Source organism: Thalia democratica, chromosome 7 (assembly GCF_965202585.1).
Source record: "Thalia democratica chromosome 7, ktThaDemo2.hap1.1, whole genome shotgun sequence".
Classification (NCBI taxonomy): domain Eukaryota; kingdom Metazoa; phylum Chordata; class Thaliacea; order Salpida; family Salpidae; genus Thalia; species Thalia democratica.
Window position 1 is genome coordinate 59,001,651 of NC_139171.1, and position 22,319 is coordinate 59,023,969.

Genomic DNA, 22,319 nt, shown 5'->3' on the forward strand with positions numbered 1-22,319 from the left:
TTTCAGGGAAGTTTTAAGATTTTTAAAAAAATCCCAGGGAATTTTTTTTCTAGATCTAGAATGAGATTTAGTTAATCTAGTTCAGGGTTTCCCAAACTTTTTTGCAAATGGCCCCCTTTAAAGAGTTTGAAAAAGCAATGGCCCCCTTCAAAATATAGGTTACTCATAAACTACGATAAAATACACATAAGACCTTTTTTTTATATCTTGTGTAAGTTTCTAAACTACCATAAAATACACATAAAACTTTTTTTTTGCTCTTCATCTGCAACTCAAGAACATCTAGTGTAAGTTTCTAAACTACACTTTGGGAAACCCTGATCTAGTTTCAAAATTTTGTTCAAAACAATTAATTGTATTTATTTTTAAGTGCTTATTTAGAAATTTTTAAGCCTTGTGGCTAGTTCTTCAATGTTATTAGAATTAACATTGTAAATTTTTGATATATAAAAAAGTTTAAGGATTTGAAAAAAACTCAGGGAAACTCAGGGAGGTTTTAGGTTACTCAGGGAAGGTTTTTTGTCTCAAGAGTGGCAACCCTGAAATAATAAAAGATAATAAATTTATATTTACAAAGTTGCCACTTTACCTGGAAACCTGGAAAAACCTCAAAAAACCTGGAACTTGACAATTTAGGCAAAAAAAACTGGAAAAACCTGGAATTTGGAAAATTTTGAAAAAAACCTGGAATTTTAACAATTTTCACATGTTCAGTAGTAAAATTTTGATTTGAATCAAAAAATCTATCACATAGATAAAAAAAATTTGTCATCATGAAAATTTTTTTCTAAACACATTTAAAGTAGCTTTACAGTATCTTTTCAATGTTTTTATACCATTGAACACAGTTTCTTAACTTTAACTTAACTTTAAATTAAAAAAAGACCAAAAAATATGTACTTTTAAAAACCTGAAGGAAATTTGGAAAACCTGGAAAAAATTATGAAAAAAGTAGTGGCAACCCTGTATATAACACATTCTTTTACTCTAAACTTAAGTTTAAACTATAAATAGACCCCAAATAAAGTATTTTATAAAACCTGGAGGAAATTTTGAAAAACTGGAAAAAGTTTGCCAAAAATCAGCGGCAACCCTGTGTTAAATTAAATGCTAGTGGTATTTTAATGATTTTTTGAATAGTGAATAATATAATAACCACAAGATATAAAGGTTTAATCTCATTTCAATAAAATAATTTTTAGTTTTTAGAGTTTGAAGCAACAATTCTGAAATAGGGTTGATTAAAAGTTAGATATTCAGGATAATTCAGAATTTTTATAAACTCAGTTTAACTGTGGCAAGTTTTTTTTTGTATTCAGAATGATTCAAGCCACTATAGTGGTATTTAAAAAAAAGATTAAGTTTAGGTATTTTCAAAAATCTCTAGTACTTTTTTTAAATCACTAGTCCTTTTTTAAATCTCTAAAATTGAATGAGAACCTGATGTTGTTGTTCAATATCTAATAATAAGATATTTTATAGCTAAATTTATTGAAAGACTTAATTTTTATTGTTATTAAAAAGTTTTTAGATTTAAGCACAATATATTTAAGAAATATGTAAAGGATGAAAAAATTCAGGATGACCAAGTATTGTTTTTTATTTTTTAAGGTCACTCAGGACAGATTTAAGTGAGTTTGCCAAACACAAAAGATATCTCAGGACAAATTTAGTATGTAAGGATAGTTTTTTGTATTTAATAAATGGCAATCCTGTTAATTGTAAAACTGATTAAAGATTAAAGACTCTTTTAAACAATAAAATATGGCTTAAATTAAAAAAAAACAAGTAGTTTCAAATGATGTTCAAGTTTACCTAAAGTTTAGCTTGTTATTTTTATTATTGATTACCTGGAGTCATTCTTAGAGTCTACCATTGAAAAAAAAAGTGAATATGAGTCACAAAATATACTGTTTAAACAGAAATGTTAACAGGGTTTCCACTTTACCTCGAAAAATCTGAAGTTTGAATATTTAGGCAATAAAAAACCTGGTAGTTTTGAAAATTTGATATAAAAACCTAGAATTTTGAACAAAAATCATTTTAAAACCTGAAATTTTTAACAATTTTTGCATGTTAAATAAATTTTGATTTAACACATAAAATTTACCATGGAAATAAAAAAAATCTCTTATCATAATTTTTTTTATTTAGCAACACATTTAAAGTAGCTTTACAATATCTTCTCAGTGTATTTATACTATTTAACACAGTTTCTGACCTTATACTTAAGTTTAAACTAAAAATAGACCTAAAAACAAGTTTTTAAAAAACCTGGAAGAAATTTTAAAAACCTGGAAAAAGTTTGCCAAAAATCAGTGGCAAATCTGTATTAACTTTATACTTTTACCTTTCTTTTCTAATAAAAAACAAAAATGAATAATAAAATAAATAATAATAAAATGAACTATCTAAAATCCAACACATTAACAAAAAGATATAAATAAAATAAATTAACAATAAATACAATTTTTTTCAATAATTTATAACAATCAATCTTTCACTACCAAGACATTCATAAAATAAAAGAATCATATAAATCTTATGCCCATATAACATGCACCAAATTTCAACACAAACAAAACTTACATACAGAAGCACTCTAGATCTACTCCTTGTAATTATTAGTAAAAAGTTTTTATACCTAAAACTAAAACAGTCTTTTTTTAAGTTTTTAAAAATTTCAGGGACACTAGACCAAAACTCGGGACCCAAATATCTAAAGTAGTTTAGGCCAAGTCTTGCTCTAAGTCTTTTGGTTATAAAATTCATTTTCTTTGAAAACCTTGTGTTGTGTGAGTGAACAGAGGTAGCAAACTTAAGTCTATGGTGCTCTACATCAAACCTTGTTATAGTATTACGCATCAACTTACAAATTTGCAATTTATACACATCATTTAATTTTAGTTCAGCAGGTTTTTTAAACAGAGGGTTTGTTGTAGTCAAATCAGGCCCATGACAAACATACCTGATTACTCTTTTTTGCATACAAACAATTGGTTTAAAGTAACAGTCATCAGCACCATCCCAATATGTATAGTTATTTACAAAATAAGTAGACTATAGACAGTAGCTTTAATTGCTTCAATGGAAAGTTTATACAGAATATAGCAGTGTCCAAAATTGCCTTGTAGTTGGTAACTATTACAATTTTAATTTAAACATCACAGGTTTTTTGATATTTATGTTGGTTAAAAGAATAACCTAAAAGTTAAAGTATATCCTGTTAAGTGAAAACTATATCAAAAATAATAGACATGTTAATTTAATACTTTGTGTCTAAATGTGTAAGTGCCAAACTAACAAAAATTAAGATGCTAATTTTATTTATTATTTATGTTCAAAATTTAGGAATTTATTTTGATAGATGTATTTGAAAAAAAAAATACTAAAACTAAAATTAATATGATTGAATTTTTAAAATCTGTAAAAAGCATCTTGTAGCTTCGTAAAAACTAAATAATAATAAAATCAAATTGTGGAAAAAGTGTTCACCCCCTTATGCCCTTAGTTTATAAGAAGTATGATTAAAAAGTTTTACATTGCAAAATAAAACAATAACTAATATTTACTGACAGTTAGTTAAAAAGTTGCAACCATGACAATGGACAATGGTGTGAGCAACCTGTTGAACGGAAACCAAAAAACATCAACGGACGTTGACGTTTCAATGCTGGACTACAAATACATCGACAAGTGCAATGACCCGAAGGTAATTTGTTGTTGCTTAATTGTAGTTATTTCAAAAATTAATTTCAAAATACAGTTGTTTTTTTTTCTACATCAATATTAATTTGTGCAATGATCCAAATGTAATTTTTGTTGTTCAATTTTAACTGCTTGTAGTTATTTCAAAAAATGTTATATATTTGTGTTTTTTCTACATCAATATAAAATTGATGTTTAATTATTGATAAAACATACTATTTTTAGCTTCATAATATGTATTATGTAATTAGATTTGTATAATGTAAAATAACCATGTAAAATAACAATGATATTTAAAAAAAATTTATATGTTTTTTTTTCTACACCAATATTAAATTGATTTTTAATTATTGATAAGACATAACATTTTAAGCTTCAAAGTATATTTTCTGTAATTAAATTTGTGTAATGTAAAGTAATTTCGATTGGAACTATGTTTGAAAGTGTGAAAAGTTTTTCAAAAGTCGTTTGTATGTATAACTTTTCAATTTTATAAAACTTGACTCAGTTTTCAATAATAAGGCAATAAAATATTAGTTTTTATATAATTTTTATTGCTAATAAGTAATACTTACTACCAAGTTCATGTTCTTCTTTCTTTTATTTTCAATAGATAATGCTTGTTAATCAAACAACGTCTATTTTACAACATTGATTAAGTCTAAACATGTTACTATCAGATTGTAAAAAAAAATCTGTACAATTTATTCTGATATTTTATACATATTTTAAACAAACTTTACTTATCATGCTTGTTTCTATCAATAACATTTTCTTAAATTTTATATAAATTGATCACATGTTTTTACTTATTTTTTTTGATGTTGAAAAGATACGAAAAATCTTAAAAAAATTATAAGATTTTGTATATGATTTTTTTCTGATAGTTATTATACATGTTAAAAAATTACACAATTTTAGTTTTCATGCTGGTTTTTATTGCTAATACTTTATTAAATTTTATTTAAACTGCTCATGTGTTTTATTGTATAGATGCTCGAAAAGATCTTGAAGGTGCTGCGCTCTGGCAAGGAGGGAATATTTCCGCACTTGAACGAGCACTGCGCTGCCAAACTCAAGTCGCTCAAGCCCACCAGCAGGCTTCTAAGAACTGAAAATGGAAAGCAAAGTATGAGGTTACTTTGATTTTTTATATTATATTTGATTTCTATAACAAAAATGTTAAGTTTACAATTTTATAAGCTTGAATCAGTTTTGCAATAACATTAAAGGCGTATATAATTAAAATATATAAAAATTAATAAAAAGCAAAGTATGAGGTATCATTCTTTATTATTTATTTGCTTTTATAATATTAATTAACCAAAAAACTAAATTTTGTGAATTGTACAATATAATTAAAGATTATAAATACAGTTTTTATTTTTATTACTTAATATTTTTTACTTATTTCTGGTTGGGGTTGTTATTTTTGGTTTTGTAATGAAATTGTTTTTGGTTTTGAAATGATTTTTTTCAAGTATTTTCGTAATTATTTTATATTTATTATTATAATAATTTATTTAATGTATATCTCAAAAATATGTGTTCTGTTGTTAGAGTTTATTAGTATCAAGTAAATTCAGTTAAAAAAAATTATACATATAATGATCTTTTAATGCTGATATATACGACTAAAAGCCTATAGTTTTTCAACCAATTGTAAAATTCAGTATAAAATTATTATTATCAATTTTTTTTGAGACTAATTTATTTCAAAGTCTTATTACAAATACTTGTAAATATTAAGTTTTTTCTCATGATTTTTTACTTTCTTGTTAGAGTGAAAAAAAGTAAATATTAAGTGGCATATATCAGCTATGTAAGTCTACAAAAAGTATTTATTTTATTTGAATAAAATTTCTGTAGAAGCCTTTAATCTTTAAAAATAGTATTATTTTTCGAAAAAAAAAACAATATATAGAGTAATTAGCAAATCAGCTGTCCTTAATCTTCAACCCAGTAACTATTAAACCAAAAAATAAAGAAACTTACATTTTGTAGTCATATGGACCCAATTACACATTAGCTTTAAAGCTTTTTAAAGCTAAGTAATTTATTTTACACTAATGAATAAATAATAATATTTTTTAGATCAATGAAAACACTTGCAATTTTTTTAAAGTACTGTAGAGTCTGTTTTAAAACAATAAAACATCAATTTATATAAAACCGATGAAAACACATTATTTATAATAAACCAATGAAATCGTAGGGATTTGTCACGTGATGAGCAGTCGGATCTGACCAATGGTATGGAAGATTGGAGGAAGGAAATGAAAAATAAGCAGAAGTTTGAGGGCGGTGACAACAAAAACAACCTGCCTCCAGTGAGAAATTCAGACAAAATCGGTTTGTTTGTTTTTTAAACTGATTCAAAAATATAAAATTAAAAAATTACGCTATAATAAAGTTCAGCTTGAATTGATAAAGTTTCAAAATTGAGTTAGATTAATTTCTCATTGTAATTTTTTGATTTTCTAGATAACTGGTTTGCTAGGTAGTTTTTTCTGATAAAATTGTGTACTTAAAATCCTTAAGATTTACTGTTTTCTGAATGAAAATAAATGAACTTATGAATATTACTGAAGACAAGAAACAGCAGCAATAATTGTTATAAATATTAACTGTTCTAACCTATTTTAGAAAGTCAAACACAAAGAAAACATAGCAAGTCATTACCAAGACATTGTCAAAACTTTATAACTTTCCAAGTACAATTTTGTTTGAGTTTAACTGTTTTTAATTCAATGATTTTTATTTAAAAGGGCAAGGATTATAATTGACATGATGTAATTTTTTTTAAGAATCAAACATACTTTTATATCTCAGGAGGCAAGGAAAACAGTGCAGTTCTTTCTATTAGACATAAATGAAGTTTATTTCTTTTGCAACATTTGAAATTTTATAAATTTTTAGTGATTAAAATAAATAAAGTTATCAAGTGGCCAACAGGTTATTGACTAGCTTTATATCTCAGGAGGCGTTTGATTAAATGAAACACTGTTTGAAATATTTTATTTGAACTATTTTCTTAGCAACAATTAAAATTTTCTAAATTTCAAGTGTTTAAAATAAATTAAGTTATCAACTTGCCAATAGGTTATTAACTAAATGAAACACAGTTTGAAATGTTTATTTTATGTTTCAAGAATATATATTTATGATAATTGCTATCAGGAGGCAAGGAAAACAGTGCAAGGAAACCGCGGGAAGCGAAGATCCACAGGAGCGACTACAAAGCTTGGGACAACTACGACGTGGATGGCGAGTGTGAGAAAGTCGACATCGAAGACCCGGTGGCCGCCGCCATCACTAGAAAGGTTTGTTTGATAACATTGAATAAAAAAGTTGAAAGTAATTATAAAAATATAGTTTGTTAATGTATTATACTGTGGCCGCCGCAATCACTAGAAAGGTTTGTTTTTACTTTTTAGTAAATTTATAAATTTCAAGTAATATAATTACCTTTTGGTATAGTATCAAAATCCACCCGCGTTTAAAATCCACCCAATTCTTTTTTACATTTTCCTTATTTAATAATTTATTTTATATAAATTTATATGTTTTTTGAATTTTTTATTTAATTTTTAATTTATTTTTTACTATCACTGTTACCCCTAACCCTTACCCTCGTATGGTAAGCGGTTCTCGAATTTGAATGGGTTGATTTTGAACGCGGGTGGATTTTGAACGTGTCCCTAACTTTTTACTGCTGTACACATCATATCACTGCTGCAATAACTGCAAAAGTTTGATTGATCTTAATTAAATGTTCAAAGTGTAGATGGTATGTTGAAAATTAATTTTGATTGAATTTGATGTGCATATTGTAACAGTAAAATAATAACTATGAATAAAAGTTGAAAGTAATTATAAAAATATAGTTTGTTACTATATAATACTGTGGCCGCCGAAATCTTTAGAAAGTTGAATTTTTACTTTTTAGTAAATTTATAAAATTCAAGTAAAAACAAATTATACAGTAATCTTCCTTTATTGTACCAACATATGTTTCTGTGTGTCAACGAATCAACACACTTCAACTGGGTTGTTAATGGAAGAAATAATACTGTATAGTATTTTTAGTATTTCTTTCCATTAAAAACCCAGTTAAAATGTGTTGATTCGTTAACACACAGAAACATATGTTGGTACAATAAAGAAAGATTACTGTATAATTTATTTTATTTATATTTTAGTGAACCTGTTTTTATCTATATTTTGAACAGTTAAATTTCAAGTAGTATATTTAAACTTTTACTGCTGTATTTTTCAATACTTTGAACTATGTAAAACTGTTTTTTTACTTTAAATTTAATGTCATACTTAAAATGAACAAAAGTTTTGTACTTTTAAATACCTTAAAGAATATAAAAAAATCGAAAAAAAAAACTTTTGGCATGTATGTAAAAAGTTTCAAAACAAACTTATGTAGTTTTTTTTACCAAGTTGTAAACCTCTGGTAAAACCTATCAATCTGTCTGGTAAAACTTTCACTACGATAGTATTATAATTCTGAAGAAGTATAACCTATATTAGTATGAAAATAGTATTAAAATTAAAGCTAACAGCAAACCAAGTTGATTTAAATTTGAAATATTCATTTTAGTATCTATTACTAGCCTTTTACAATGTATGAAAATGATTACTCTTAATTTTGCTTAAATGGCTACTGAATTGTTACACATTTAACTCCTTTTACTATTTAATTTGACTTTGTGAATTTAAAATTTTTTATTTACATTATTTCTATCTTAATAACTTTAATTTACTTCAAAATAGAAATAGTTTAAATTTTAGTATTATGTTATTTTTAGTACAGTTTTTTTTTTTAATTCATGCAATTGACTACTACAATATGCTGAACATAGTTACATGACAATTCAAATTCGGATAACTCAAATTCTGACAATTCGAAGTAAAAAAATATTTAAAATACTATATCTCAAAAAGTAATATAAGTTTGAAAAAAATAGAAAGTACATATAACTGTTCAAAATTTAGGTTAAGGGAAAGTACATATATAGATCTTATTTAAATCTACAAGCCATTTTTTTTTTCAAAATCTTAAAATTTTTTTAAAACATTATAAAATTAATAAAACTAACTATGTTTTTTACTTTATTTAAGCCATATCTCATAACATATTCAATGTTTTGCAAAAAGATGAAAGCGGCTGTAAGATATTAATAGGACCTACATATTTATTTTTTGTGTTTAAAAAATATACGTTACTTTTTTAGTTATTATTTTAATATATATATACATATCGTTAACTATTCTTAATGCTTTTAAATGATAGAATATGTTTTCTACAACAAATCTCACGGGTGCACGACTATTCAAATTCTTATAAAAAAAATTAAAAGGGTCCTTTTTATTAATAAAGCCCTCAAGGTGGGCTCAGTGCGAAAAATTTAATTTGTTAAGTTAAATAACTTAAATTTATATATATATATATATATATAGAACTAAAATACACAAAATAAACTTTTGCTTGGGACAGCTGTTTCTGCGTTTAATACGCGTCTTCAGCCAAGTTTTATTCAATGAAAAACAAACTTGTAAGTACAGCAATAAAATTATACAAAATTAGGTATTACGTAATAATAGAATAGATAGTTAATTTTTGGCAAAATTATTAACAGAGTTTTTAGATAAATTGTTTTCTATAATGCAGTGCTTCTGAACCTTTTTCTAGTGGCGGAACCCTTTTCCAAAGTTCAACTTTTCCGCGGAACCCTTAATTTAATTTTATATAAAATGTAAAATATAATATTTCCTGCAAAAACAAAAGAACTTCAGTGAAAAACGAATTGTTTAGCAAAAATATATCATTGTTAGAAATCATACCAATTGTAATAGTATTAAGCCGAGTCAAACTCAAATTGCGCCAGAGGCAATAGGTATTTTATGATTCTATAATAAATAAACGAAAACAAACATGATTAATCGCAACGTCATAAAAATATTTCCTTGCATAATAAAAACAAAATGAGAGCTACAAACAATAACGAAATGAACATGAACCTAATCAAGTTCACAGATTACCGTAATAAACGGGTATGATGCCTAACGAAAAATAAATAAAAAACATTTAGTGCGAAACTTGAACTTGTCTTTTTGCAACAAGCATGTCAATGCGCGGCTGGATTTTGGATAGACTGAGACGGAGACAGGCAGATAAGGTTGGAGTCAGCATACAGTTCCTTTGCTTCGTTTTAATGTTTGTTACATGCGAAAAGCCGGACTTGCAAAGATGAATGATAAAAGAAATTTTACTGCACGCTTTGCTAAGGCGGGGTACTCTGAAATTGCACATATCAAAAAACCTAAGCTCCTCCCCTTTGAAACTCATTTTTTAATTTCTTTCTTCAGATAGTTGCAGCAATTCGTTTTCTGTATCTGTAGGAAGATTCACTTCTTCTGAAGCAATATCACACATAAAAGGATTCAAAATCCATAAATTTCCGATGCGAACATCTTCAGGAAAATAATGTTGAAACTTTATAGACAAAAGATCAAGGTGGTTGTATATTTCGTCAGAAAAGTTGAATTCTATGCATTTTTCATGGGCCTCGTCAAACCGGTGAAACATCGCAAAATTACCATTGCTAACCTTTTTCTTCCAAAAATTAATTCTATTTTTTAACGCCTCTGTCTATCATGACAAAAATGGAATTTTGCTTCCCTTGCATGCTTAAGGTCAAAGCGTTTAATTCTTCGAAAATATCGGTGAGATAAGCTAGCCTGGCCAAAAAAACATCATCTTCAAAGAACTTCACTAATTCTGAGCCTTCATCTTTAAGAAAGGTGAACACCTGCTTCGTTAATTCAACGAGACAAACCAGTGTCCGCCCCTTCGACAGCCAGCGAACTTCGTTGTGATAAAGAAGTCGCAGATGGTCAGCATCTAACTTTCACATAGGTCTTTGAGACATCTGGCCTTTGTGTCACTTTTCTTTATAAAATTAACAGTTTTAATCGGCTGAATTGTAAACAAGAAGGAAGATGTTTTGTTGCCAAATTTTCTCTATGTAAAAAACAATGTATTTATTTAGCTTCAACTGCTTTATCCTTCATTTTCCTCACTACACCATTTTTGGACCCAGTCATAGACGCTGCACCGTCAGTACGAATGCCGACACATTTATTCCGCTCTAAACCCTTGCTGATGAAATAATTTTCGACACATTTCATTACTTCAACAGAAGTTTTTTTATAAATGAATATCAAAAAAATATCATTGAGTTATAATAATTAAACAGAAAAAGCAATTACTTAAATAACAAACTTTAAAACTTTGCTAACACACAGGCATTTAATCATTTTTATCATGTAAATTTAAAAAATTATTTTAAACTCAATTTCTGTTAAAATTTTAAATACCTGGCCACAACTTTTAGAAATTAGAGTACAGTTAAAAAAAACTATTTAAAATTCAATTTCTGTTAAAATTTTATAGGCCTGGCCAGATTTTTTGAATAATATAGTAGCATTTTTTAAGTAAAAAATAATCTTTTATACATATTAAATTTTAAATCATGCTAATAGACATCTTTTTAAACATTTTACAGCATTTGAAACAATATAATATACTAGAAATAAGTTTCTGATAAAGATTTTTTATATAGTTTTATTGTGTAAACATTTAGAATTTGTTATGATTGCTCCTACGTTGTTTGCTTTAGTGATAATACAAGTATTTTCATGACTTCACTAAAAGTAGAAATTCAAAAATTTTGGGCAACCAGGACACCTATTAATAATGAATACCCATTAAAAGTCCTACTGCTAGATACACACTAAGCAGATCAATGAATGCTATAATCATATATGTTTTCCATTTTATGTGTTCCATTTTTTTTGAAGTTTTATGATTTGTGTATTTTTTCTTTCAAATTTCTTTTTTAAATTTCGAAAGGCTTCGCGGAACCCCTGAGAGGCGTCGCGGAACCCTAGGGTTCCGCGGAACCCCATTTCAGAAGCACTGCTATAATGTATGCAGCCTAAAATAACATTCTATAATTAAAACTTCACCAAAACTAGTGATAAATTACCAACCTAGTAATTAAACAAACCAATATTTAAATAAAGTTAAAGATCATATTGCTATATATACTAAAAAAATATTCTGAAGTTAAAATTTCATCAGTACTAAAGATAAGTTACTAATTTAATTGATTAAAATAACATACACAAAACGACATATATTTACTTAACACTCATTAAGAAGTTATCAACTCTGTAGTAATTAAATTAATAATTGCAGAAAGACCGGACGTATAAATGCTTATATAAATTTGCTTAAACCTGATAAAATACTGGTGTAAGTATTAGCATTACAGGAATAAAAATCAATAAAAAATATTTTTCCTAATTTTTTTATTACAAGTATTAGTAAATTAACATAATTAATCACAGAAAGAAAAACTGAACGAAAGACCGGACGTATCTATGCTGAGCGAAATTGAAATATTTGACAAAGCGCAGGCCGAAAAAGACAAGGGCAACGAAGCATTCAAAGCCGGTTAGTTTATTTGTTTAATTTATTAGTTATTTAATTTAAATTTACGATACTACGTTTAACGTCGTTTAAAACAAGTAAACTAGTTTGTTTTGTTTATTATTTTAAAGAACAAGCACAAGATAACACACTAAGTTTAAAGCTGTTAATGCTGTTTAGTCAATTTGTTTTTTTTATTGGTCGTATTTTAATTTATTTTATTTGGTAGTTTAAATACAAGACACATCAATTTTTCGTTTTGTTTTCTCTAACTTTTATCAAGGATTTACCTGGAGGAAAACAATGAAATGACTAACAGCTTAAACTAAATGAAATAGACATTTAAGATAAACAAAAAAAAAATGAGTGTAACTAATTCAAACATTAAAACTAGAAGGAAAAAGACCTATTTGTAATATCAAAATCACTTAAGTAGAAGAAAAAACTTTCGATGGTATATTTGCTTAAACAGTTTAACTATTTTCATTTGGTAAACGTTGTAAATTTTTCAGTTGTTTTTAATTTATTTATTAGACTTGAACACATTTTTTGTTCATTATAATAAACAGTATTTATTATAAAGTGAAAGATTGTAAATATAAAAATTCAAAGTTTAATTTTTTACTTAATTAAAACTCAGTTTGATATAATATGAAAGATAATATATTATGCAATGTATATTTATTTTATACAAATATTGCAGTATTGATATATAATTATCTTTAAAAAATATGTCTTTAGTTTCTGATTAATATAATATGTTCTGTTGAGGTTCAATTGAAAATACTATATTAATGATGAAAGTTAGATAATGAGCTTTGAAATATGCTTTTAATAAATTATAATTTACAGTTTTAACAGTTTCACACTATCAAATTTTCTTAAAAGAGACAAAAACTTTCATTTTTATTTCAAGAAAATTTTATTTTATTGTATTTAACTACTTCTCATTTTGAGTAGAACAACAAAACAAGTAGTAAAACGTTTAAAGCAAAAATATTATATTTAAAGCAATAAAAATGTTTGTACGATATTGTTTAAGTTTTTTTTTGTTAAGTACAACTAAGATACAGGTTTGTATTTTAAACTGCAATTTCAAATTCATTGTTACAATAAATATTAAGCCTATAGTAGCCTAGTATTCCTTTTAAACTTATATAAATGTTTATTACCAACTGCAATGTGTAAGCAATAGTTTGTTTAAAATTGTTTATGTTATATTTAACTAAATTATTAAGAATTGTATTCTATACAAAGAAAAATTTCTTTATTGTCAGTATAAATCTAGGTTATATTCGTCAAATATTCCTTTCAAACTTGTATAAATGTTTATTACCAACTGCAATGTGTTATGCAACATTTTTGTTATTCCCAGTCACAACTTTTAACATTAATTATGTATACAGCGTCAAAGTTTGTGTTTTACTTCCTAAAAACTTTTGTTCAGGTCATAGTTTGTAACCTTTCTACTGCAATTGACAGTTTAATATTGAAAAATAGTATTTAATTTTTCTTGTTGAATAATAAAATTATAAACTGTATAAACCTATATAAATAAAAATGTTTACCTTATTGCAATAGGCTTTTTTTAATTGTTTGTAGCAATTAAATGTTCAGGTAACACGTTTTTTTGAAATTTTTACGTTGTTTTATAGATATGCATGTTAAAGTTTTACAATTTTTATTGAAAACAAATTATGAAACTTAATTGCGACAGGCTTTTTTAACTTGTTTATAGCAGTAAGGTTTCATGATAATATATCTTCATTGTAAGTTGTAAAACATCAAGATGCAGATTTGTAGAACACTATAAAAAAAGTGTTACCTAAATATTTAATCTACTGATTAGAATTCTAGTAATTTGACTGGTCTATAAGGAAATATAACATTTTAAAACTAAGAATGAAGTTCAAAATTGTTTCTAGTTTATTAAAAAATAAAGTAAATTAGATTATTTTATACGTTGAGTTGAAGTTTTTAAAGTTTTACTATTTTATTTTCAATGTCATGAAACGATAAAATAATAAACGATTCGAAACTTTAGTAGTATTAAAAAAAAGTTTACAGCCTAAGAAGCTTTATGAGTCAAACGGCAATAAAATTAGACTCATAAATTGTTAGTATTGTTTTAATTTCTTTTTAAGTGATGCAAATATTTCACTAGCTGTAAAATTTTTATATTTTTACTGTTTTTTAATTTGAAAACTAAGTTTCTTAAGTTTTCTTTGTCAAACATTAATTAGAAATAGACAGACCTGGTTGACTTACCTTTTCTATTGTATATTATGTATTATGTATTTTCACAGGTCCTTTATTGATATTAGGCACACTAGATTGATTTACTTAATGTACTTTAGCAGGAGATTTTGACGAAGCCATATTGTATTACATTCGTTCTATTGACATTAATTTAAAATAGGCTGACTAGATTGAGTCACCTAATATATTTCCACACGACACTTATTAAAAAAGGCTTTACTAAATTGACTTACCTTGTGTATTTTCACAGGATACTTATAAAAATATACTTACTAGATTGACTTACCTAATGTATTTTCGCAGGAGATTTCGACGAAGCTTTGTTGTACTACAGTCGTTCTATAAAAATTAATTAAAAATATACTTACTAGATTAACTTATCTTATGTATTTTCGCAGGAGATTTCGACGAAGCTTTGTTGTACTACAGTCGTTCTATAAACATTAATTAAAAATATACTTACTAGATTAATTTATCTTATGTATTTTCGCAGGAGATTTCGACGAAGCTTTGTTGTACTACAGTCGTTCTATAAACATTAATTAAAAATATACTTACTAGATTAACTTATCTTATGTATTTTCGCAGGAGACTTCGACGAAGCTTTGTTGTACTACAGTCGTTCTATAAAAATTAATTAAAAATATACTTACTAGATTGACTTACCTTATGTATTTTCGCAGGAGATTTCGACGAAGCTTTGTTGTACTACAGCCGTTCTATAAAAATTAATTAAAAATATGCTTACTAGATTGACATATCTTATGTATTTTCGCAGGAGATTTCGACGAAGCTTTATTGTACTACAGCCGTTCTATAAACATCCACCCTACCACTGCATGCATAAACAACAGGGCATTAGTGTACATCAGAAAGAAAAAGTTAGTTTGTGTTTTTAACAATTTTAATTTATGACCTTGTGCCACTTAAGATAGAAGTGCATCAATTGATAAAGGGAGTCTTTTATTTAAATTGTACTTATTAGTTAAAAAAAATCAGCTTCAACTTATATTTTTAATACGTTATTTTGATGCAGCACAACATAAAAGGTGTATTAAAATGCTTATCTGGTTTAATCAAAGATGGGGGTATCAAAAAAATAAGAACATTTTTTCTTTTAAGTTTTTCTCATTGTAAACCTGTGCCAATCTAAAATCTGGGTAAATAAGTGCAGTCACTAGGCGTATAACATTTAAACTTTTTATTTACAAATTATTCAACAGATGGTTGAAATGTTTACACGATTGCGACCACGTGTTGAGAATGGAACCTGGCAACCTGAAAGCGATGATGAGAAGGGCGACGGCTTGCAAGGAACTAGGAAAGCTGGTGGAAGCGCAGAAGGATTTGGAGTACGTGCTGAAACAGGTAAATATGTTTATGTAAAAAATAAGGTTTTTACGTTTTAATGCTTGAAGCATTGGTGTTAAAAATGAGTTTTTGTTTCAATTAAATAAAATTGGTTTGATTCGTGAAAGCGCAGAAGGACCTGGAGCACGTCCTGAAAAAGTTGGTTTGTGACGTCATAATATTTATTGGTGTTACATCAAACAATCTTTTATAAGCTGAACGTTTTTTATAAGTGAACCTGCTGAGCGGCAGTCCTGATGCCTTCCTCAGGAATGAAATTTATACCATAGTGTTAATAAAAATTTTAATGTTGGCATATATTCCCGTGATAGTGCACGCTGTTATGATGTCATAAATTGAAAGATGAGGAAACCCATTGGGTATTTAATTTGTTATTTTTAGCGTGGTTTAACTAATGTATAATACACATATCAAAAAATGTTTATTAATTAGCCGAATTTTTTGTAACAACGATGAAACACCGGAGCTTGTCAAAGATAATTGTATAAATTTGTTTTAAAGTTTTGCCTATAAACACTGCTAATTTTTTTAATTTACATTTCTGTATACAGTAATAAAGTTAGGTATTTAAGTTTATCAAATCGCCTGGTCCTTCTGGTATGACATTCGTCTCTCTATACAAAATTTAAATTAAAACATTCACAATTGGTAATTAAACGTTTTGTGGTTTAGTATTAACAATGTTTACAAATTAAGTGACAATCTTATACTTAAATATTAAAAGCAATGATGCTATTTAAAGATTATTGTTAAACATGATTTTTTTTTCAGGAACCACTGAACAAGAAGTCTGAAAAACTCTTGGAAGAAGTTCTGAAACTGAAGGAGAAAGTCGGGAGGAGAATGACGATCGTTGAAGATGACAGCAGTGAGGAAGAAATACAAGCGGATGCATCTCCGGTAGAAGAAAATAAAATAAATGAAGTTCCGGTGGAAGAAAATAAAATAAATGACATCACAAACTGTTCTAATGATGCAGAGAAAATTGCTGAATCTCCGAACAAAACTGAAACCTCGCCAAGCAACACTGAAGCTTCAACCGAAAATACAAACAGTTCTCAAGATGTAAAAGTTTCCGAGCCTGTGAAAGAAGCGAAACTTCCCCAAAACATTCAAGTTGTCAAAGACGAGGCCGATGGGTTGTTGAGGTTTTTTTTTGCAAGTTTTGTAATGGAGTTGAAGTTTATAATAATATTAAGAAAAAAACTAAAAGCAGAAGCTACTAAATTAATTTGTTTTTACAATTTTTTAATGCTCATTAGTTCAACACAAAATTTAAATATTTTATTTATTTTAAATTTTTTTTGATGCCAGTTTTTTCTCTACCAATTTTTTTAACAGTTTTTCTTTTCTTTTTTGCCATAAATTTCCATAAAAGAGGTTTTATGCAGCTTTAAATATTCAATTTTAAAAACTCAACAGTTTATTTTTAGTTTTTTATAAACTACCAGTATAAACAAAATAGTACTATAAACAAATACTGCTTTAAACAAATAATTATTTTTTTATAAATTTTCAGAAAAGGCATGTACGGTGACGCAATAGCGGAATACACGAAAGCAATCGAGAAACTGTCTTCGGGTGATTATGACGTCACTATGAACAAATGCGTGGCGGCACTCCACAACAACAGGGCTCTCTGCTATCTTCAGGTAATAAAAATAACTTTAAATAATAAAAATGATAAAACTTAAATTCATTATCTACAATAAATCTGCTCTCTTCTATCTCAAAATAAGTCTGTTTTTTATTTAGTTTAAATAAATTAAATTTACGTTTCTTTAAATTATGTCTTGTTACTATCTGCAATAAATAAGTTTGTAATATATTATTAAATTTTGCAAATCATTTAAAGTATTGATAAGTATATTAAATTGTTTAACCTGATAGTTTATAAATTGTAAGAATCCTTGGTATTTTTACTATGAGGAACATTTTTTTTAGTTTTGTTAGTAGCTATATATTATATTAAGTTTTTTTTTGCAGTTTTTAAAACTTTTTATACTTTTGAATTTTTTCTATCTCAAAATAAATTTGGTCTAGTTAGTATCCTGATATAAGTAAGTTTCTAACATATCATTAACTAAAGTTTTTTTTCATCAAAATCTTTAGAAAATACCTTAAGTGTAATACATTGTTATACTTTTTATTTATATATTTTCCTGAAGAGTTGTTTATTTTAATTGTATTATTATTATAGAATGGAGATGATACGAATTGTATTAAGGATTACAAGAGATCATTTATTGCACAAATATTTAATAATTTTATTGTTTTAGAACGGAGATGACACGAATTGTATCAAGGATTGCAAGAGAGTACTCGAACTGAAACCTTTTGACGTGAAAGCGCTCATGAGAAAAGCCAAAGCCTACGAAAATCTTGAAAGGTACTTAAATTGATTAACAAAACTATACTTTTCACTATGTTGTATTTGTATTGATACTTCTTGCTAAAAATATAACGAACTTTAACCAATTTAGTTAATATTATACACTTTGTTTGATATTGAAAAAACCTTAAGTGTATTTTTACTTTTAATTAACAAAACTTTAAAGGTTTGCTCAGGTATCTGCTAGAATTACATACCCAGACTTTACCTGCAAAAAATACGTTGATTTTAGTACAACGGATTTTTCAACTTAATTTAGGGTTTCCCAAAGTGGGCCTAAGCAGATACTCAGGGGGCCATGAGCAGTAAATAAGCCACAAGGGGGCCATGAGGTCATAATTAGAAACTCACACTAGATATTATAGATTTGTTGATGAAGAGCAAAACAAAAGGTCTTAGGTGATTTTAATGGTAGCTTTTTGAAGGGGGCTATAGATTTTTTTTTTCCAAAGGTGGCCTTTTGAAAAAAAGTTTGGGAAACGCTGACTTAATTCATCAAAAAAAATTCCTTATCTCATAATAAATAAAAAGTTTCAAATAATTATACGCTTTTTAGTTTCAGAAAATTATTATTTTATTTTAAAAAACTTAATAAAATATATAACAGGTACAAACAAGCGTATATAGACTACCACGTCGCCTACCAGATCGACACTCGCACCAAGCAAGCGCAAACCGGCTTCAACAGGCTTTCGTCAATATTGAAACAGACGCTGGGCGATAATTGGCGGGAAAAACTACCCCGGTATCCCGCCATTCCCAACGTGGCTTTTAACAATTCTGCGAAACCTGCTTCGAAACCCGCTGAAGTGGTTGAAACACAAGTTAAAAAAGAAACAACAAAAAGCAAAGATGCTCCTAAAAAGGAGCACAAGTGCAATGCAGCAGCAGAAGAGAAAGTTTCAAAAATTCCAGCTGAAAAATCTGAATCAAAAACAGACGATTACAGTAAAGAGGCGCAGGAACAAGCGAAGAAAGAAGCGCAGGATAAGAAGCGGGAAGAAGTGAAGCGAAAGTTGTTCGAAAAAGTTAAAAATGACGGCAACATGATGGTGAAAGCTAAAAACTACCAGAAGGCCATCGATTGCTATGACAAGTAATTTTGTTTTTAAATGAAGTTTTTTTTATTAACAAAAATAATGATCTTTTTCACATATTTTTTGTGCAATAGGAGATATCCTTATATTTAACAAACAGTTAGAAACTTAAAACTCGTACATGTATTAAACAAGTTTCAACTTTTTATTTATTTAATATATTTTTATGTAATTTAATTTTTATGTAAACAAGTTTCGCATTTTAAAATATGATATAAATTAATTGTTAAATTTTTTTTTTGCTCACCAGGTGTCTCACTTTCTGCCCAAACGAGGTAAGCATCTACACCAACAAGGCGTTGTGTCACCTCAAGTTGGAAAAATATCCCCGGGTCCTCGAAAACTGCAGCGACGCCCTCAAAATCGACCCCACTAACGTCAAAGCTTTGTACAGGTTTTATTTTAAATAAAAAAAAAAAAAAACAACTGTAAATAACTTTTGAAAATATTGTAACAACAAACTTTTGAAAGCCCATTACGTTGCAGGTTTTCATTTACGGTGCTTTTTATGTTTAATTTATTATTGAAGCTTGTTATGCTTATATTGTTTACTGTTGCCATCCATAAATAATTTGATGGGTAAATTGATGGAAAGTTTTTGCGTAAATATAAAAAAAAAATATTAATTTCAGACGGGGCAGCGCCCACAAGATGATGGGCAGCTACGGGGAATCCCGGAAGGATTTGGAGATGGCGATGGTTCTCGACCCGACCAACAAGGAAGCGCTAAAACTGCTGAACGAGGTAAAAAAATTGATAAGTTCCCCCGAAATGAAGAAGTTGGAAGCAGGGATGAAAAAAGTGAAGATCGAGGAAATAGAAGAAAGCTCCTCGGAGGACGAAGCTCCCGTTCAGAGGAAAAAATCCCCGAGAACGAAACCGGACGCCACTCCTGTTAAAAGCAGGAAGGCATCATCTTCAAAAAATTCCCCTAAAACGACTAAAACGCAACCGGCCCACGCAGAAAGTACCCCCAAACCGATAAAGTCTCCTTTCGAGTTCCTTCACCGGTGGTCGATGGTGAAACCGAAGAACAACGTTCAAATGTACAAGCAAGTTCTGGACTGCTGCGAAGTAGATAAACTGGTGAGCTTTCTGTCGAACAAGGTGGACGACCACAAGATAATGACTTTCTGCAAGGTGGCGCTGCTGCACTGTAAAGACGGTGAATCGGAGAGGGCGGTGCAGGTACTGACCAAGCTGAGCGAAAGCGCCAGGTTTGTGTTTTTCAATTTAAATAGTTATATTATATAGTTATTTTATAAAAGTGTTTAAAAGTTCAAACCAATACTTTTGCTTTTATAAAATATATGTATTTCAAAACTATTTTATGGATAAATTCTTCTTTTAATGAGATAACTAGTATGCAATTGTAAATTTGTTTCAAAAGCAAAGCTGTTTAAATAAAGCTTCGTTAAATCTAGCAGTCTTGTATACAGATAGGGTTGCCAAAAAAACTGGAATGTCGAACAAAAATCAGTAAAAAAACCTGGAAAAACCCGAAACTTTAAACAGTTTTCACATGTAAAGTAACAAAATTTTGGTTAAATCTAAAAAACCTATCATATAAGTATTTTTTCTTTTCATAAAAAAATCATTTGAAGTAGCTTTAAAGTATCTTTTTAATGTTGGTATAATTCTTAAGGCAGTTTTTGTTAAGGTTATTTTTATACTAAAAAAAGACCAAAAAACTAGTTTTTTCAAAAACATGAAAGAAATTTAGAAAACTTGGAAAAGTTCACAAAAAGTTTTCGGCAACCCTGTAAATACTATAAATATCTAAATGTAAAATCTATAGTACTGTATTTTTTTTACTGTTGGTTTACTGTGAAACTTTATATTTACAAATGCCAGGTTTCTTCATAGTAAAACCATGACGACCATCAAACCGTTTTTTTTTTATTTAAACAAAAAAAATCCACAGATTCGGAATGGCGGCCATGTTTCTGACTGACGGCGACAAGAAGGTTATGAACGAAACGTTTGACGTCATAATGAAGTGTTGCGAGAACACGAGAATATCCGCCGAAGAAGTTAACAAGCTCCGTAACAAATTCGTCGGCTGAATTTTGTTTGTGGTTTTACTACAGGTTGTAAAATATTTTGGCAGCGTAGAAGTTTTTTTTGTGTATTTGCAATAAATTTTAGGTTTTTGTTCGAATCCACGAAAAAAGAAGTTTCATTTGCACAGCTTTTTAGTTTGTTTGTTGTTTTGATGTTTTTTTTAGAATTTATTAAAATATTTGGCAGTCATATATTGGTCGTTAGCGTCGTGAGTTATATTAAGGAATAATTGAAAATTTGTTTATAATATAATTTGAAACTGTTATACTTAAAATTTTTATAAAAATAAAAAACGTTTTTTTAAACATTACCAGCTAACAATAAATAAATAGCCGACTTTACTTTTTTTTTTGAACATCTTTTTACTACTTCAGTGTTTGTTAAACATTCAGTGCTTAATCTACAAAATTAAAGTTGGCTCAAAACCTGGCTTTTAACAAGGAATAAGTTAAACTAGTTTCCAAGTTACTTATAAAATAAATAACTACCAAGATAACTATGTTAGAATTTATTTCATAATACAACTTTGATACCAACGAATTACACCTTATTGAACTACTCTTCTTCTACTATTCAAAGCGATTTTCTTCAAGTATTCACGAAAGCCTGTTGAAGCTTTTGTATATGTTGCGGGTATTTTACTGTTGAGTACTATTTGAGATTTTTCTATGCCTTAGCGTTTTTGTTATCTATTACACCGATTGTTTTTATTAATTCATCAATAAAGTGAAAAAAATGATTTTTATAAATAATTTATTAAACAACTACTATTATATTTTAGGTAAAATGTAGTTTCACAAATAATTACACAGTTTTTTGAATTAATTCATCAATAAAATAAAAATTTGTTATGTTTGGTAAAATATAGTTTTAGAATTAATTATTCAAGTTGTTTTCTTCCGTACGAATATAAAAAACT

General features: G+C 27.6%; 1 protein-coding gene across 2 annotated transcripts; it reads left to right on the forward strand.

Annotated features, from left to right (window-relative positions):
• Positions 1-3,576: 3,576 nt before the first annotated feature.
• LOC145840221 (sperm-associated antigen 1-like) lies at positions 3,577-22,090 on the forward strand. 2 transcript variants are annotated; one of them, XM_082947393.1, is made up of 14 exons: positions 3,577-3,712; positions 4,702-4,844; positions 5,924-6,060; positions 6,889-7,031; positions 12,136-12,241; positions 15,255-15,357; positions 15,700-15,844; positions 16,619-16,995; positions 17,367-17,499; positions 18,127-18,236; positions 18,847-19,335; positions 19,587-19,730; positions 19,969-20,553; positions 21,261-22,090. In XM_082947393.1, exons 1-14 carry the CDS (start codon positions 3,599-3,601, stop codon positions 21,400-21,402), a joined length of 2,871 nt encoding a protein of 956 aa, XP_082803519.1. In that variant the 5' UTR covers positions 3,577-3,598; the 3' UTR covers positions 21,403-22,090. The 2 variants fall into 2 exon arrangements, with proteins under 2 accessions (XP_082803519.1, XP_082803520.1); XM_082947394.1 differs by lacking the exons at positions 3,577-3,712; positions 4,702-4,844 and adding an exon at positions 4,983-4,988.
• Positions 22,091-22,319: the final 229 nt, after the last annotated feature.

Excerpts from the sequence above, each read along its gene's own strand:
- LOC145840221 (XM_082947393.1), top strand. The coding sequence starts at position 3,599 with ATGACAATGGACAATGGTGTGAGCAACCTGTTGAACGGAAACCAAAAA. Across the intron at positions 3,713-4,701 it reads ACAAGTGCAATGACCCGAAG|ATGCTCGAAAAGATCTTGAA; the intron begins GTAATTTGTTGT and ends TTTATTGTATAG. Across the intron at positions 15,845-16,618 it reads TGGAGTACGTGCTGAAACAG|GAACCACTGAACAAGAAGTC; the intron begins GTAAATATGTTT and ends TTTTTTTTTCAG.